Source organism: Python bivittatus, unplaced genomic scaffold (genome assembly GCF_059951505.1).
Source record: "Python bivittatus isolate LINGU-HERP-01145 unplaced genomic scaffold, Pbiv_v1 ctg000470_np1212, whole genome shotgun sequence".
Classification (NCBI taxonomy): domain Eukaryota; kingdom Metazoa; phylum Chordata; class Lepidosauria; order Squamata; family Pythonidae; genus Python; species Python bivittatus.
This window is the reverse complement of record NW_028277065.1, coordinates 493,744-512,753: the sequence shown is the minus strand read 5'-3', so window position 1 is coordinate 512,753 and position 19,010 is coordinate 493,744. Positions and strand designations below refer to the sequence as shown.

The window sequence follows — 19,010 nt, the reverse complement described above, 5'->3', positions numbered from 1 at the left end:
ATACAAGCAGTTTCTTCTGTTAAATCTTTAATAATTTTAAGAGCCCTGGGAATGGATGGGGAAAAAATCTTTATAAAGAGATTTGCACAATTCTAATTTCATATTTAGCTCTATCCTTGGTAGAAGGCTGCCTTCCTTCCCAAAGGCATGGATGTTCCTAGATGGAACTGCAGTTAGAAAGTCTGTTTAAGGATATGGGCTCATAACTTTTTTTACACTAACATTTGAATAGGAGGTTCAAGGATTAAAAAGCAATACCCACACAAATCAGGTAAAGTTGAAAGAGTTTATTGAGCAAAGCAGATCAAAACAATAACTTGAACTGCAAAGTATAATGTAGACAAGAAATATACACACATAAGGAAGGCAGGAAAACAAGACAGCAACACTCAGTAGAGGAATATATATATAGGAGATAATCTCATATCCCTTTATCTCTATGCCCCTCACCCTCCTCAAAGGAAGGTGCTGATCTTGCCTAGATGATTCCAGGAAGTATATGGCACCTTTCCCATGTACACGTATACTAAGCCCCAAAACATACACATTTAGCATCTGTAAAGTGCAATAATGAGGGATGCAGGAGTTTTGCTTAGCAACATCTGGAGTGCTACAATCTTTCTAGTGTGAGAGGATGAATTTGCCTCCATCCCAGCTCTGTCTCCCTTTCTAACTTATTCCTTTATTCAGAGAAATAAAGGAAAAGACAGGAACATGCAAAACTGAGGTGAACAGATAAGAAACAACATTAAAATAAATTTTCAGGTTCTCCACTGTTTAGAAAAGACAAATCTGATCTTCTTATTTCTCATGCTATAGATGATTGGATTGAACAGAGGGGGAAGAAGGGAATACAGAGCAGTCAGCCCAAAATCTATGTATGATGGGGTGTTAGAGTGAGGTCTTAGATAGGCCAAGCTTCCAGTTAATAAAAACATAGACACTACTGTAACGTGGGGAATGCAAGTGGATAAGGCTTTTTGCCTTCCTTGTTCAGAAGGGATTCTTAGCACTGCCTTGAAGATCATGGCATAAGAGGCAATAATTAAAGTAAAACAACCTAGTGCTGCAATTGCACTGGCCACAAGAACTCCAACTTCAACTAGATTGAAGCCAGAGCAGGATAGCTTTAGCAAATGTGGAATTTCACAGAAAAACTGGTTGACCACATTAGAACAAAAAAAGATTGAAAAAGTGCCAGTGGTGTGCAACTTCCCATAGAGAAGACTGGTGACCCACACCAGAATTATTATTTCAGTGCAGGCTTTCCAATTCATCACCATCTCATACTGCAGTGGATTGCAAATGGCAACATATCGATCATATGCCATGACTGTCAGAATGGATACATTAGAACCCAGAAAGGAGACAAAGAGAAAGACTTGAGCAGCGCAACCAAAGTAAGAGATATACCTGGTGTCCCTGAGGGAATTCACCATGGATTTGGGGAGAATGACAGAAACTGAGCCCAGGTCCTGCACAGCCAAATTCATCAGAAAGAAGTACATGGGGCTGCGTAGTCGATGGTCAAAAGCTACTACACAGATTATGAGAAGATTTGCTGTTACAGTTGTCAGATATAACACAAAGAACAGGAAGAAATGTAAAAGTTGCAGATTCCTATTTTTTGAGAATTCCAAGAGCAAAAAGTAAGGCACTGCACTTTGATTATCCATCCTTAACTTACGACCTTATTTAATTTAAATTAATTTCTGAACAGTGTTGGGATATAAAATAGATAAAAACAGTGAACTTGCAGCTTGATACAAACTGAGAACAAAATGGAAAAAGAGAGGGAAAACATGCCAAGAATGAAAATAGAATCACACATTTCAAAGAATAGATGTACTACATTCCTGTGTCCAATCACAGCACTAGCCATATATTTCTATCCATCATGGACTGAAGACCTAACTATCAACCACAACTTTTATTTTTGTTCTACTCCATTATTTTCCCTTTTGCACTAGTTAAAATATTTGCCTACAACTCCGAAGACCTTGTCAAGTCCTTCTTCACTGGAAATTCCCTGGAGTTTGGGGACCAACAAGTATCTTTTTCCACTCTTACAGAATTCTTACAGTGATGGAAAATTGGTGACGCGGCTCCCATACAGAGGGAGGTTCTGAAGGAAAGACAGGATACAAATCTAGCAGAAAAATAATAGAATTAATTGTTATGTCTTTTACTTTGAAAGCTTGAGAGAACAGATTTACAATTGCCTGAATTTGTGTAATACACACACACAGAGAAACAGAGGCAGAGGCAGATACACATGCACATACAGAGAGAGAATCATTTTATCAGCTGCTCTGGGGAATGTTGTGCCTGAAAAAATAACTTAATGATTGAAACAAATATTAGGTGACAAATGTCAATATAATAGATGTATATACAACCACTGCTCATAGATTCTCTTTTTTCTGATTCATAAGACTTTTAATCGATCTTTCAGTGCTCAAATAACCAAAAACAAATCTCTCCTTGTTATCTCCCTTCCCATGACGTCTCTGCTAGTGGAGCACTCAGTTCTAATGCCATTTCATTAAATCCTTTTCTCAGTGTGAAGACTATAGAAGCAAAACTAATGTACAGTCATGTAATTCATATATTAAATAAATGTTAATTTATGTCAAGAAGAGGGGAATTACTTTTTTGTCAGATGTCCAATATACTTATGCTTCTATACTTACTATTTTTCTTCATAGAATTATTGAGTCTTCTGACATATGCTTTTTAGACTGTTAAATGTTGGTCCTGTAATAGATGCAATCAAACTTTTGTTCAGGTCTATATTCTGTGGAAAGGTCTCACTTTATATTCAGCAAGCTTATTAATCATTTTGTTTCCCTCAAGAGGCAATTGCATAGCATAAATTATACAATCAAAACTAGAGAAAATAAAAACATCCTCACCTGAGTTCTTATGGATATGATTAGCCATTAACACCTGATGCATTTGGGAATTTTCTAATAACAGTCATTGTATTCTATAATCTAAATACAATCTAAATACAGTCATTGTATTCTATAATCACAGATGACCCTATCAACAGAATCAGAGTTGAAGCTCACCTATTCTCACTTTCCAAACTGAGAATTCAAACAGAGATCAAGTGAGAAAATCTGCCAGAAGTCTATTGTGGAACAGCTTTAATCACATGGGATTTTCTTTCATCTTTAGCTTTCTAAATTGTTGGTTACATTCTCAAATATTGTATCCTTTTCTACTAAGACAGAGACATTGTTCAACAGGGAGCTTACGAAATCTTCCTTCAAGATATGTGGAGGGCACAGTCCGAAGATGGATTTTTTGATGATTATACTACAATGGTGTTTTGATTGGCATCCATTTCCAAAAGCCTATTGCTAATAGTTTCTCTGTTCTAAGAGCTAAGTTCTCCCAAAGGTAGTAGGGAACACATTTGTAGGATGGGTGACACAAGTTTGGTCCATTGGTTCCCAACTGTGCAATGGAGAAAACAGAGTTTGGCCAGATGTGATTTGGGAAGGCTTTCTAGTTTCTTGTAATGTCCCTACAACACAAGATGTATTCTAACAGCGATGGAAGTAGCCCTACCTCCATCCTTAAGTAGGCAGCTGGGGTACCCTGGGGTACACCAGGATTCCAAACATTTCCAGGACAAACATGGATCAAGTGAGAATATCTGCAAGAGAATAGTTCTTATCACCTGAGATTTTATTTAAACTTGAGCTTATAAGAAATTCCATCCTCTATCTGTATGACATCTAAATTCTTGGTTATCATAATATCTTGTATTTCCATGATTACATTTCAAGTTGGGGACCAGGAGTGAATGCTAGCTGTTGTGCTAGGCAGGAGGTATAGTTACTAGGGCTCGTTGAGATTTCAGCGCCTGACCACCCTGGGAGATTTTTTTTTCTTTCCCCTACCGGACTGTGAACTTTGGAGGTTCCCCAATCCTGTTGTGCACATGAGAGCCCCGTAGTGGCTAGTGGAGACTGGAGAGGCTAGGTGGAGCTCGGTGGATGCAGCAGACAGCCTGGAGAATGGTCAAGGAGAGACCTGGGAAGCAGCTGAGTTGGGTGGCCAGGATGGCAGTGATTGCATGAGTGGCCCAAAAATCAGCAGGATTTATACCTCCATCGAGGCACCAGCCTGAAGAGTGATTTGGGCAGTGGTGGCGATGGCCTGACCAGTTTAGGATGCCTGGATGGCCACTGGATTGGTGTTTGAGTGGTGGCAGAGCAGGTGAACCGCTTGAGGAAGTGGCCGGAGGGGCCGAGTGGTCTGAGGAGCAGCCATGCCAGTGGCGAAGGCCTGAGAGGTGGCTGGAGTGACCTAAGCGATGGCTGGGACAACAAACAGGGCTCAGTTGAGCCTTGGAGCTGGAGCTGGCAGAAGTGGCCTTAGCAATACTCTGAATTATGAACAACCTGGTCAGTAACCGAGTAGCACCTAGATTAGCGGCCTGAGTGATTGCAGCAGAGGGGGATTCAACTGGCCCCTCCAACCTGTACTGAGAAGGCAGAGGGGTATTGGGGTCCCCGCAGTGTAGAAGAGCTGGGGACTCCCTCCCTAGTGTGAGAGACAAGGAAGAGGACCTGAGGATTGATGTGTGAACTGTGTGTGAGCATGGTAAGGACACTCCCCCTGCGTGAGAGTCGGAGTGGGAGTAGGAGTGGATCGGGTGCCTCTGGCTGACTAGTGAGAGAGGCTGTCAAGAGGATACAGTAGATGAGTGGGGTGAGGTTTCGGGTTCCAATACTGCTGAGAGCAGGAGATGAAGTGTCGTGAAGCCTGCCATCACCCCTTAGTTAATTGGATGTGTCTGATGGTGTTTGGCTGGATGGAGGGACCTCGACCAGGAAAATCAGAGGGCTGGGATTGAGGGAAAATGGAAGCTCTGGGGAAGTTAGAGTAGACTGTGCTATTCAGATAGTGATAGGGAAAGGACGTTTTGATGGGATTCAGAGGGCAGGCCACTCTCGGGGAAGGCGCCCCCAGTGTTTGTTATCACTGGCACATTCCTGCCCTCAGAACCTAGACCTAGGCCCCAGACAGCAAACCGAAGGAGGACCTGGCATTTGACTCCTGCTTCTTAATGCCAGTTCAGTTAACACCAAGCCCCCCCCCCCTTATATGTGATCTGATCACAGAGGAGCGGGTTGACTTGGCGTGTATTACTGAGACCTGGGTGGGCCCTGAAGGGGGGGTGCCACTTTCAGAAATGTGCCCAGCCTGGTTTATAGTATGACACCGGCCAAGACCCCAGGGCAGGGGAGAAGGGGTAGCAGTTGTCATCCAGGAATCTCTGCTGGCCTTCAGGGGTGCTGCTCCACAAGTGGACAGTTGTGAGTCCCTGTTCCTGAAGTTGGGTTCTCCAGCACATTTGGGATTGTTGTTGCTCTACTAGCCACCCTGTTGCATAGCAATTTCCCTGCCTGAGCTGCTAGAGGCCGTCTTGGAGCTGGAAATGTAGTTCCCCAGACTTATGGTCTTGGGGATCTTTAATCTGCCATCCCTAGGACATGCCTCAGAGGTGGCTCAGGAATCCATGGCCACAATGGTGGCCATGGGCCTGTTCCAGATTATTTTTGCCCCAATTTGGGACTGTGGTCTTACACCGGATTTTGTTTTCTTATCAGAGAAGTGCCAATGTAACCTGAAGGAGGAATTCTATCTGTCCCCCTTGTCATGGTCAGATCATGCCCTGGTGGCCTTGAGATTCTCCTATGCTACCCCCCTCTATAGGGAGGAAGGACCCATTTGATTGGTCTGTTACCAGCAGCTGATGGACCCAATGGGTTTCCAAAAGGAGATGGGATCACCCAAGGATCTGCTGCATGGTCCAGTGGAGGCCCTAGCTGCCACTTTGAATAAGGGGGCAGCCAAGGCCTTGGACAAGATCATGCCCATGTGATTTCTCTTGACCCATCAAGCCCAGGTACTCTCTTGACCCATCAAGCCTGGGTACTGAAAAGGATTAAGAGACGACTTGAGTGTAGCTGGAGGAAAACAAGGACCAAACCCGACTGAACACAAGCTAGAGCTACTATTAAGGCCTACCTTGTGGCGCTAAGAATAGTGAAACATCAATAATTCTCCACTCTTATTGCATCTACAAAATGCTGCCTGGTGGCTCTGTTTAGGATCATCCGATCCCTTTTGGGAAAGGAAAGCCCAGTGGCCCACCTGCAGGACTGTGCAGAGGAGTTTTATGGGTATCTGGAGGATAAAATTGTTTGGATCCATTCCCAGTTGGACACCAAGCATGGGGCATGGCTTATGGAAATGCCTGGGGATTGTCCTTACCCTTTTATCTGGGAACAGTTTGATCCTGTTGGGCCCAAGGAAGTAGACAGGGGCCTGCAGTCTGTAAATACAACCACTTGTCAATTAGATCTATGCCCCTCCTGGCTGGTTAAGGCAGCTCAGGAGGTCACATGTGAGTGGGTTCAGGCGATGGTAAACTGATCCTTCAGATAGGGAGTGTTTCCAGCTGCCTTTAAAAAGGCACCGGTGTACCCCTTCCTCAAGAAACTGTCACTGGACCCACCATACTGGACAATTGCAAGATGAGGTTGTATTTACCTACTTTTGATAACTGCTAAGGACCAGATGATTTTTATTATGTCCTGTTATGTAAAACCATAGAACTCAAGAGGATGTACTTTCTTTTCCACATGACTGTAGACGTACAGCAATTTCTGGAGTGCTGCTGTAAGTCTGGAATGAGAGGCTAAGTCACCATATCAACTGTGTGTAACTTATAAACATTTTTCTTTCACGGGAGGAGAAAAGATAGGAAAATAGAATTGAAAGCATTACTGAAACAAACTTTCAGAAGCCCCATATTTTAGAGAGGACAATCTTGATATTCTTATTTCTCATGCTATAGATAATAAGAATAAATGTGCAAGGAAAGAAATAGAGAAAGAAAAAAGGAAAAGGGGAAAGTAAGGGGGAAAAAAAGATTTAAAAAAAATTTAAAAAGTAACTTCTGATCTTCATCACAAGCATTAAGAAACTTAATCACTTTTCACCCCCTATGAGGTTACAAACAAATATCTGTTCTTCTCATAACCCATCCCTTATCCATATGCACATCTTTAAATCATCAACGTTTCAGTCCTGGGGGCAGCAGAAGTCAACCACCAGTGCACCCAGCCAGCCCTACATCACCAGCAGGGATCCAAGTCACTCCCTCATCCTTCCCCCAAAGCCTATTGCCATTAAGGGATTTCAAAGTTCTGCCTCCTTTCCAAAGTAGCCAATCGACACTCACCGTTGGGCCTTGCCACCAGCCAATTAGGCGCAGGGACAGAGGGAGGCAGGAAAGTGGTCAGGGATATGCCCAGGATGATCATGTGACCTGGCTACCTGTGGCTGTGCAGCAGCACAGCAGTGCTCAAGCAGCCACAAATTTCCCAAGTTTCAATCCCACAGGAGTGGGATTGAAATTTGGGTCCTGGATTTTGGATGCTTTCTGTAAGATAGCCCATTTCAGGTGCCTTGAGACAAAAATTGTCCTATGGCACACCATTTCACCCAGTTGCTAAGTGATGTGGTTACCCATCCCAACTGTGGATGTACAGTACATTTGAATTATGCATTGAGAGAAATGTGCTTGTGCACATGTCCTTGATTCATTGAATTGAAAATATTCTTTGGACACTGAAAGAGAGACATTGGTGAGCATCCTTGAAAGGAAAGCAAATTCTTCCACAATTTTCATTTATTTAGAAGTCAATGAAGCTGGGTGTTGTTTTTTTTCCCCCTCCACTTCAAGGAATAGTCTACAGTTTCAACATTTGCCTCCTCCCGACAGATGGCTATCCAACATTTCTGTTACGCTGCCAGCAAGATAAGATCCTGCCTAATCCCCACATTCCTTAACATAAACTGAATAAGTAGATAAATAGGATCTTTACAACATGGAAAACATATTGTGTTTTTTTTTTTGTCCCCCCCCCACTCCACCCAGACATTCATAGAGACCATTTAATGAATTTTTCCAGCAGGACAGTTAGCTTCTCTTCAGTCTAAATGCCAGATGTCTCCAGGGAACATATCTGCATATTCAAGATAGGGATGGAGACTTTGCTGCTCCTCCCCAGTTCAAGGAATTGTTTAAACCAATTAATTACTATAAGACATCATCAGACCTCTTAGTTTTTCCCTCTGGATTTCTAATGCTACGTATGTAGAATTTTTAAGAATTTATTCTTCAAATCTGAGCCAGATACTTAAAAGAACAAAACACTGACTGTTCTCATTGTTAACAACAAAAGCTAAGAAGTAGTAAGTAGATGAAATCCAGTTTATTTTCTGGCTACTGATACATATTTTCTGGGAAGTTAGTTAATGATACCTCTGGTTCCATATTTATGGTAAAATACAAAAAAACTCTTTTATTTTTCCTGCTTGCATTTTTTGACAATATCTCCTCTTTTTCTCCACAGAAAAATGTAAAATGGTAAATCAAACAAGGATAACTAAATTTATTCTTCTGGGGATTTCTGATATTCGAGAATTACAGTATTTATACTTTGTACTTTTATTTCCCATTTACATAACAGCTCTAACTGGAAATTTTCTCATAATCACAGCTGTTGTTCAGAATCCAAAGCTTCACAACCCCATGTATTTCTTCCTAGTGAACTTATCTTTAGTAGATGTTTGCTACATTTCAACAGCTGTGCCCAAATCCCTGGACCATTCCTTGAGAAATTATAAAGAGATTTCATTTTGTGGATGTGTTACCCAAGTTGCTTTGGTGGTGACCCTTGTAGCGGCTGAGGTGACTTTTCTCACTGCTATGGCTTTTGACCGCTATGTAGCCATATGCTATCCTCTTCAGTATCAACTGATCATGAACTGGAATATCTGCTTTCAAATGGCAGCAGCGTCTTGGATCACCAGCATAATCTGTGCACTGATACAAACTACACAGACCTTTAAATTAGACTTCTGCCAATCCAATATTATAAAACAATATTTCTGTGATATCCCTCAGCTCCTGAGCATTTCTTGTACGGACACAGCAATAAATAAGAAACTGATGTGTGGTATAATAGTTATTGTAGGTTCCTTCTGCATTTCATCTATCTTCATCTCTTATGGGTTAATCCTCTCTGCTGTGTTCAAAATGCAATCGATCAGAAGTCAGCAAAAGGCCATTTCCACCTGTATTCCCCACTTGACAGTCTTTTCCTTGTTTACTCTTACTGGTATGTTCTCTTACTTCAGACCAAGAGCCTTGTCCTCTCCTTTTACAGATTTATTGACAGCCCTTTTATATACTGTTTTACCACCATTAATGAATCCCATTATCTATACCCTGAGAAACAAGGAGATTCAACTTACTTTGTTGAAACTGTCCAAAGTACGATTGGGAATTTGTATGGGAACTTCCTAGTTCTTTTCTTTAGACACTGAGGATGCTGGATTCTGTAAGAGGGTGAATTTGGCTTTCATTCATTCAATATTTAGGAGATTGGTTAAAAAAAAAAAAAAAAAACTTTGCCAAGCTTTTAATTTTTAATTTTTTAAATGAATGTCTTAAAATTTAATAACTGTGCTTTCCATTGTATCTTGCTTTTTAATGGTTATAAGATACTTGAATAGGCAGAAAGTTTGAGTATAAATTCAATCATAAAATGAATAAAATGTCCATATTAAAATCGGTTGACTACTATAATGACTAAATGGTAGCATTGTTATTGTTATTCATGTCATACTAAAGTCCAGTTTGCCAATTCTCCCCCACAGCAATCTATAGCCATTTTCAAAGTTTTATAAAAGAAGTAAAGTCAAATAAAGACATTGAAATATAGTTTTCCATGTTATATACAAATTATTACTGGATGCCTCTAGCTCTGTAATGGATTGGTTGCAGTCTTTTTTGGATCTAACGTGAGAAAATTTTCAATATCTCTTTTGGGTAATGTCTCATTATTTGAATTATTGAATCAGATATCTAGTAAGATCTCAAAAATTCTGGCTCCTTGAAGTGAATTGAACACTTACGTAGACTGTTTTCGCTGAAATATATTTTCAATATCTCTTTTGGGTAATGTCTCATTATTTGAATTATTGAATCAGACATCTAGTAAGATCCGAACATTCTGGTTGCTGGAATTGAATTGAACACTTACGTAGACTGTTTTCGCTGAAATATATTTTAAAAGGCAATAAGTTATCCCTTGAAAATAAATTGGCCTTGAATATATTCACTGTTGCCTGCATTGAAGCCTTTAATATATATGTGTCCTGTGAGTAACAAAAAGAAGAGCATTCTACTGATAAAAATTGTGGGTAAATTTTTGAAATATGCATACTTTAAAAAACCCTCCATTTTAACCTTGAAAAAAGTGCTGCTGTTTTTCATCTCCTAGTCTTCATTTTTAAAATGGGTTTTTATTTCTCTGTTTGTTTTCTATATACACTGCCAAATTTCCACACTGACAGTAGTTTACAGCAATAAAGCCAAAAAGCAAGCAAAAAATTCATCTCTATACTCTTCCAAATAAACTCCATTATAAAACAAAGCTGCAATCAGAATCAAAGCTAAGAAACACACAAGAAAAAAGTAGTCAGGTCCATCATCAACACCAGAAACCTCAACTAAACATAATTGTTTCTACCATTTTGCAAACAGTGAAACAAGATGACCACTTCATGGGAAAACAAGGGCATCTGAAATGCTCATCTTTGGCTTTGAAATGGCAAGCCAGACTGGGTGATTTGAGGCCTGCTTCTTTTTAACAGACGTTACATTCACACCAAAAGGGATGTGTCAGAAAACGACAGACACGGGTTCGGTTATCCAGTAGACAGAAGTTTTTATTGGGCACGTTTGCAAAGGTGGGTCCCTCCCGCAGCAATGGAGGAACCCCAAAGCAAGGTCTGACAGGTTTTTATACCCCCTATCTGTCCTCCCCCTCCTACGAGGGCTTGGCTCACAATCTCACCTTTTTTACCGCCCCGGAGTGCCGCTAATTAACCGCAAAACCGCAGACATTCCACTTTCCGAATCCAATCAGCGCAATACACATTCCAATCCCCACTTGACAGCCGCCCCCTGCCGTTTCTCTCCACTCTGGTGCGAACGTGCCTCTTGCCTGCAGTCTTTCCTCCCTCCTGCCGTCCCTCTCCACTCTGGTGCGAGTGTGCCTTCTGCCCATCCTCCCTCCTGCCGTCCCCCCAAGGCTGCCCCATGGTGCACAGCGCTCTCCCCTAGCAAACATGGTTCGTTTGAGGCCCTCACTTCTCCCTGCCTTCTCACAATCCCCCCTTTTTCTTTTCACGCCTCTGTTGGGCCTCAAACCTGGCTAACAGGATTGCTCCCTCGTCCCGGACCCGGGGCTTCACACACTGGGACAGGTAATTCCCACAAGCAGGGAGGCATTGCATTAAGCAACATACTAGGACCAGTAAGGCAATGAAGCCAATGGCTAGTACAGAAAGTTGTTTTAACCAAGCAAAGTTAGGTAACCAACTAGTGAGCCACGACCAATTCCATCCCTCTGGATCCTCGGATATGCGAGAGGCTAAGGTCTTCAACTTGGCTAGTTTTGCTTCAATATAATTCTCATTGTTGGTTAGGTTAAAGCAACAAAGACCTTGAAAAGATTCACAGCCTTGTCCTGCCCTTAATAGGAGATAGTCTATAGCTATCCGATTTTGAATGACCGCCCTCCTGATCTCAGTGACTTCTTCAGTGAGGGCTGCAATGAGAGAGGATGTAAGGTTGACACTTTTAGCCAGGAGGCAGGCCACCTTCCTTAGGTCCAGATAAGTTCTTCCGCTTAGTGCAGGAACCCCTACTAAGGAGAGGGCCAGAGCCATGGCTTCTGTTTTGGACAAGAGTGTCACATCACTCTCACAATCAGATGGCAGCTCCCTTTTCTTTTTTTCTTTTGATGGGTGCGCTTGCATTGGAGGCAGGGCATATAGAGAGGTCAGGCGCCCTATGGCACAAGGGCCCCTGAACTATAGGCTGGAACATAGGTGTAAGCTTCATGTCCACATAACAAAAAGAAACCTTTAGGTAGGTATAGAGGGGTTGAGGCGTAAGGGATATTATAGACCCCTCCACAAGTGAAAGCAGGACCTTTTGAGGCAATGGGGGTACGGTTCTGGGTATTGTTGAAATATACACATTGAGTTGCATTGGTTATCCCCAAGAGATTTAGAGCCATTTGCCTTTGATTAGTCCAGGGTCTTGGTATGGAGAAGACCCAAAATGATAGAACATCCCCCCACGGGGATCATCCCCAGTGATCAAAGCTGTCTGTGCCAATTCTATGCCTTTATGTTGGTCATCTCCTCCCCTGCCTTAGTTCAGTTCCTTTTAAGTTTTACTTTGAGTCCGTCTCCCGGTTGGGCAGTCCATGGTCGGGGGTCGGGAGCTCGCTTAACCCGATGGTAGTGGGTCCAACCCCCCTGTCAGGTCTGAACCGCTGATTCAGTTGTCAGGAGAACTTGGTATGGTCCCTCCCAAGACGGCTTCAGCCTCATCCTTCCTCGTCTTTATCAGGACCCAATCCTCTGGCTTGTGGGGGTGTTGGTCTTTCAGCAAGGGGGCCGTTGAGCGAGGAGTCCCTGTTTTCTTAGAGACAAGAGAGATTGTGACAGTACCAAGAGATACTTTCTCAGGAAGGCATCCTTTAGCTCGGGGATAGGCTCTCCCATTGGAGCCAGGAAAGGTCTTCCCATCATCAGCTCGAATGGGGAGACCCCCATCCTTGCGAGGGGCTGTCCGCATTCGGCAGGATGCAACCGGAAGTGTCTTTGTCCAAGGTAGCCCTGTTTCCAATCCCAGTTTGGTGAGATGTTGCTTCAACACCCCGTTGGCCCTTCCCACTTTCCCACTGGAGTCAGGATGCCAAGGGGTGTGGAGTTCCCATCGAGACCCCCAGGCTCCAGTACCACGGCTTTACAGTGTCTATCAAAGCCTGCACCCCAGTGAGACCCTTCGTGCAGTTTCTCCACCATCCCCTCATGTCAGCACGGCTCACTACTGGGGTCCCCTCAATTGTAACCCAATGACCTGCTTCCTCCCTGCAACCTTCCCTTTCCAGCAGCTGTGAGTAAACCCCCGTTCCAGCCAAATTTTCCCGAAAGTGTGCACTACTCCCCAGGCGTATCGCGAGTCTGTGTAGACGGTGAGGGACACTCCCTTTCCCAACTCTAGTGCCCGTTTCAAAGTGTGCACTTCACACAGCTGAGCCGACCAGTCCGCTGGTAGTGCCCCCTTCTCTATTGTCTCTCCCTCCGCCGTCACTATCGCATATCCTGACTTCCTTTGTCCCTGCTCTACTCGGCTAGACCCATCCACAAACCAGACCTCACCCTCCTCCAGCGGGACCTCCTGCAGGTCCTCCCGGGTCTTTGTTTGCAGCTGCAACAGGGTGGAGCACTCGTGCTCCGCCGGCTCCCATTCTTTCCGCTCCCCCGCAAGAACCTCCGCTGGGTTCAAATTCCTGTCTGTTCCTACCACCACATCAGGACTTATCCGGAGAACTGTCTCATATTTCAACATCCTTCCTTCTGTCATCCAAGCAGCCGCCTGCTGACTAAGCACACTTAAGATCTGATGGGTTGAATGGACAATCACGGGGCTCCCAAAAGTGAGTTTTTTCCCTTCTGTCACTAGCACAGCAGCAGCAGCCACTGCCTGCACACAAGTCGGCCATCCCCTCACCACTGGTTCTAGGGCTTTGCTCAGGAAGGCCACTGGTTGATATTTCCCAGCCCATCTCTAAGTCAGCACTCCAATGGCAGTTCCCCCATGGGCTGTAACGTATAGGTGAAAGGGGGGGCCAAGTTCGGTAGAGCCAGAGCCGGGGCCGTCACCAGGCTCCTTCGTAATTCTCCCCACTTCTCTGTGTCCCCGTCTGTCCATTCTACCCTGTCAGATGATCCTTTCAACTTCTCATACAGAAACTGAGCCTTGCTCATGTACTCATCTATCCATAGCCGGCAATATCCTACTAGACCCAGAAACCGCCGCACCTCCGTTTTAGTATGAGGGGGCTTCAACTGCATTATCCTGTATCCGAGAAGGATCAATCAACTTCTCGCCCTTCCGGAGTACATGTTCTAAATACTTGACCTCCCTTTCCACAAATTGGACCTTCCCTTTTGACACCTTCAATCCTTCCTCAGCCAACCAGTTCAATAAAGCCACTGAGTCTTCTCTCACCTTTACTTCCTTCTCTCCAGACACCAACAAATCATCCACATACTGCAGCACCCGAGAACCCCCAGGGGCCCGGAACCCCTGGAGTTTCTCTTCCAATGCCTGTCCAAACAAGAGGGCTCTCGGTGTACCTCTGGGGCAGCACCGTCCATCTCAGTTGTTGCTTCAGCCCACGCCTCCCATCCCGGGACAGCGGGTATTGGGCTTGCCGCAAACCCGTCACCCCTGGTTTCAAGGGGATGCTAGTGGGGTGATGCGACCGACCCGCCCCCCCCTCCCCTGCCCATACCTCAGGGTTCACAACCTCCACGTCCGCCTCTCGCAACAAACACATCCTTTCTGCCTGTTCCACATTCCACAGCTCCACTACTAGACTACCCATTAGATCCCTTCCCAGCAAGTTCACTCTCGCCTGTGGGATCAGTAACACATCTGCAGTTACCTCCTTCCCATTCCACTCACGTCTCACTCCCTCCAGTACGTCTGCCTTGACCGGAGAGCCTCCCACCCCCATCACCGATACCGACGTGCCCTGGGATTTCGCAATCCCTGGGATCGGTTGGCACAGCGATGTTCGAGAGGCTCCGGTGTCCACGAGGAACTGCTGTTCCTCGCCAGTGGGACCCACCGTGATGTTTACCAAGGGTTCCCCGTGGGTCCCGGTTGGGGAACCATGACCCCCTAGTCGTACAGGGAAACTCCTCTCATGTTCTCCCGATGTTCAGCATTATTGGGATCCCAATTTGGGTCTGCCAGAGGGAATTTAGTATCTGCGGCCGGGGCATTTGGGACATTTGCATTCCTTTGCTCCCAAGCCCCGAGCGCAGCTCGCCAAATCTGGCCCCTCTCTTCTGGCGTATAGAGGTGGGCTAAAATGTAATTCAGTTCCCCCAGGAGTATTCCACCGGGCCGAGAAAAAGTTCCAATTGTTCGGCGGCGGTATGGGCGTTCTCTTGCATACGAGGGAGGGTCTTTTTTTTTTTTTTTATTCCCTCAACTCACTGGGTTTGATGGGAACCGTTACGTAACTGGTGACGGTCACCCCCTGTGCGTTCGTTCCGTTCGGGACTTCCCGGACGGGGAAGGCACTGGCCGACCTTAAAATAAAGGGCAAGTTCTGAATGTCTTGGTTCAGCTGGTCCAGCTCTTTCCGCAGCCCGGGATAGGGTGGGGGCGCCGGAGGGGGAGCGGTAGGAAGAGGAGGAGGAGGAGGAGGTGGCGGCCCCCATTGAGGTCCAGTCAGCCAGAGGTCCTCCTCATCTTCCTGTTCTTTTTGGACAAAAATTTTGGCTAACTTGGGTTGAGGCCCCTCCCAATGAACATGGAACCAGACTTCCACATAGGGTTCCTGTGTTAACATTTTATGCTCCACAATGTAGTTTTTTTTTTTTTTTTTTAGTTGGGTCACCCAGTAATTACTGGGGATTCCAAGAGTATCCCAATGGTAGGGAATTCGGGGTCCACTAGTGGATATTTTGGCCATTCTTTAGTGCACAAAGTTATCATGGTCGGTTTTCCAGACCCCTGGTGAATGGACACAACCAGGGTGTCTCCCATTGTTGCAACAATTGTCCTAATGGAGAATCCGTGGGGATTCCCCCTACTGCGTTTTTCCCACTGGCCCCTGGCCTTACACTCTTACTCTGCGCCTTACCCATCCTTCCTGACTACGTTTCCCACCTTACAGAAGGTCCCGGACTCTTCTGTCCCCTTGCGGCGTCCAACGCCTCGTAACCACGCTAATCTCCCCGAGATTATGGGTAGGCTGTACTCACCAGACCTCCCGGAGGTCCCCTCGTCGGCCGACTTCCTCTTTACTTCTGTCTGACTGGTGATTGGAGTCCCGTCCTGGACCCGACTCCGGGGAAACGGGAGACACCTCAACGGGGTGTTACGGCCGATTACTCACCGGTTCCCCACAGTCCGGTCCACGTCGAGGACTCCTGGCTGGCTCGCCAATTTTGTCAGAAAACGACAGACACGGGTTCGGTTATCCAGTAGACAGAAGTTTTTATTGGGCACGTTTGCAAAGGTGGGTCCCTCCCGCAGCAATGGAGGAACCCCAAAGCAAGGTCTGACAGGTTTTTATACCCCCTATCTGTCCTCCCCCTCCTACGAGGGCTTGGCTCACAATCTCACCTTTTTTACCGCCCCGGAGCGCCGCTAATTAACCGCAAAACCGCAGACATTCCACTTTCCGAATCCAATCAGCGCAATACACATTCCAATCCCCACTTGACCCGACAGCCGCCCCCTGCCGTTTCTCTCCACTCTGGTGCGAACGTGCCTCTTGCCTGAAGTCTTTCCTCCCTCCTGCCGTCCCTCTCCACTCTGGTGCGAGTGTGCCTTCCGCCCATCCTCCCTCCTGCCGTCCCCCCAAGGCTGCCCCATGGTGCACAGCGCTCTCCCCTAGCAAACATGGTTCGTTTGAGGCCCTCACTTCTCCCTGCCTTCTCACAGATGGGATGTCAGTCACTGGTCATGCCTATCATGTTTCAAACTAAGTTATCAACAGGCATAAGACATGCATACTTATAGATTCAAAATCAATGGTATAAGGCACATAATGCAGTCTTGTTGCTAATGATCATCAGATTTTTCTTTGATAGGTTCCTGGATGGGAGATAAACCCCAAAATATTAAAATATATTGAACAACTCTATATAAATTAATAAGAAAGGGAGGATATATATTCCTTAACATTGTGGATCATGGCTTACACTTCTAACCTGCCCCTGATCTTCAGGAGCAATCTTTAAAATGATGGTAGCACAGGTAGATATCCTTTAAAATGCAGATATTCATCTTTGGAAAGTTCATTGGGAAGCGGCTTTATATACAAATTTATCAATAAATGAATTATAAATTAGTTTCTTTTGGTTTTTAGATCAATAGGGTCACATATCAAAACAGTCTTCCCTAAATCATCTCACCTTCCCTAACCATCTGCTTTCAAATTGTGTTGGTCTTATATAAGAAAACTTTTAAAAATGAAGATAAGAACTAATACAAACTAATGGAGAAATACTAATACAAAGACATGGAGAAAAGAGATCACTATGATAATGATAAAGTCATTGGAATTAACTGGATATTTGTTAATGTAAATTGACAAAATTGATATTGGAACTATTTCTATATTTTCTCTGTTGAAAGTATTACATTCCTTCTTTTTTTCCCCAAGTATAATTTTCATCATTATTTCATCATCATTCTCTGATAAACTAATACCAAAGGAAAAACTAATTTTGCTTCTGGGACCACAAGCACTTACAAAGTAATGAAGATCATTTTGTTTCATTATTATTAATTGGAAAACATAATCCCAAGAACATGAATTACCGTTTTCTCTTTCTTATCTGTACAAAGGAATAAGTTAAAGTCGCATATTGCTTTTTAAAAAAATCTATTCAGTTTAGTATAGTGCTATGATTAACCTCCAAAAAATGTTCATGAAATAATAAGTTCAATTTATGTTAAAGTCTAGTGAACTTTAACATAAATTGATCCTCTCATCTAATGAGACTTATTTACTGAACTTTACACACCTTAATTAGAGCCCTGGCAATCTTCCAAACTTGCAGAACAGCTTGGAAAGAAATAATCATCCTGAATTTTCTAAGAGATTAATTAAACCAGCTTATGGGTAGTAAGAAACTTCTGTCCATTAATTTTGTATATGTGAGAGAGAAATAGAGAGATAGAAGATGTGCAGTTAAAATATTGCCTGTTATTTTTTTAAAAAAGTGTTTTTAAACTCGATGAAATATGTATTTGTGCGTGCACACAGTCACACATCCACATGCATTTAATAGCAAGAAAGAAAATGAAAGAAATGAAAGAAAAAAATAACAGTAAGATTCAGCATTGCCCAATATTTTAAATTTCTTTGAATTTAATTCCTTCAACCTACCTGGATGATTGCAACGACAATCCTCTTCCACTGAATATCTGAAAGACAGGCCAACTGTATAAAATTTTCCAAAAGAAAACAGCATGATTTTCATATGATGAATTCCAAATTAGTTCGAGTGGGAAAAAAAATTGTAAAGGAGAACAAAAAAGGTACAAATGTCATTGCTTGGAGATGCAGGAATTAATGGTCAAGGACAGGATTTCTGTGATCTTTTGGGAACATTTTAACTCTCAAGGACTTCCTTTTACATTCCAATTATTTACCAATGAACTCTGCACATAAGCCTAGGACTCATGTTTCAGATAATGCAATTTGTAAACAATGAGCACAGCTAATGTACTTGCTTGCTTTTAAAAGAGAATTGCACATTCAAATGCTAGTTTAAGAAAGGGGTCACCTACCTTGATAGTAGTATATGTGAAAAACATCTTGGAAGTGTTACTGATCATAAGCTGAATATATGACAGCAGTGTGACAAAGCTCCTAAAAAGGAACATGGTGTCTTAAGTTGCATCAATAGACCTATACCTTCCAAATTATAGGAAGCATTATTTCCCTATATTATTAATTGATCAAACTCATCTTAGGTACAGTGTCTATTCCTGGCACCATATTTTAATATTTAAAAATAATAGAAAAATAGAAAAAAGAAAGAAAGGCAAGGAAAAATAAGTCTTATATGTTGATTTTAAACTGCATTTTAAAAGGAGAAACTGAAATAATTGGGTATGCTTAGTCTTAATTTAATGGGGGGGGGATTGATATGATATAATTCCACTTTTCAAGTACCTGAAAGGATGTCACACAAGAAGGGGGGGGGGTTAAGTCCTGTTCTGTATCATTCCAAACACTATGAGATTAAAAAATGGTCCTCAGTTATAGGAAGGAAAATTCTAAATGAGT

At 43.6% G+C, this 19,010-nt stretch overlaps 1 protein-coding gene across 1 annotated transcript; it reads right to left on the bottom strand.

Annotated features, from left to right (window-relative positions):
- Nucleotides 1-761: 761 nt before the first annotated feature.
- On the bottom strand, nucleotides 762-1,676 carry LOC148215512 (olfactory receptor 14L1-like). Its single transcript, XM_088142903.1, has one exon. It carries the CDS (start codon nucleotides 1,674-1,676, stop codon nucleotides 762-764), a length of 915 nt encoding a protein of 304 aa, XP_087999029.1.
- Nucleotides 1,677-19,010: the final 17,334 nt, after the last annotated feature.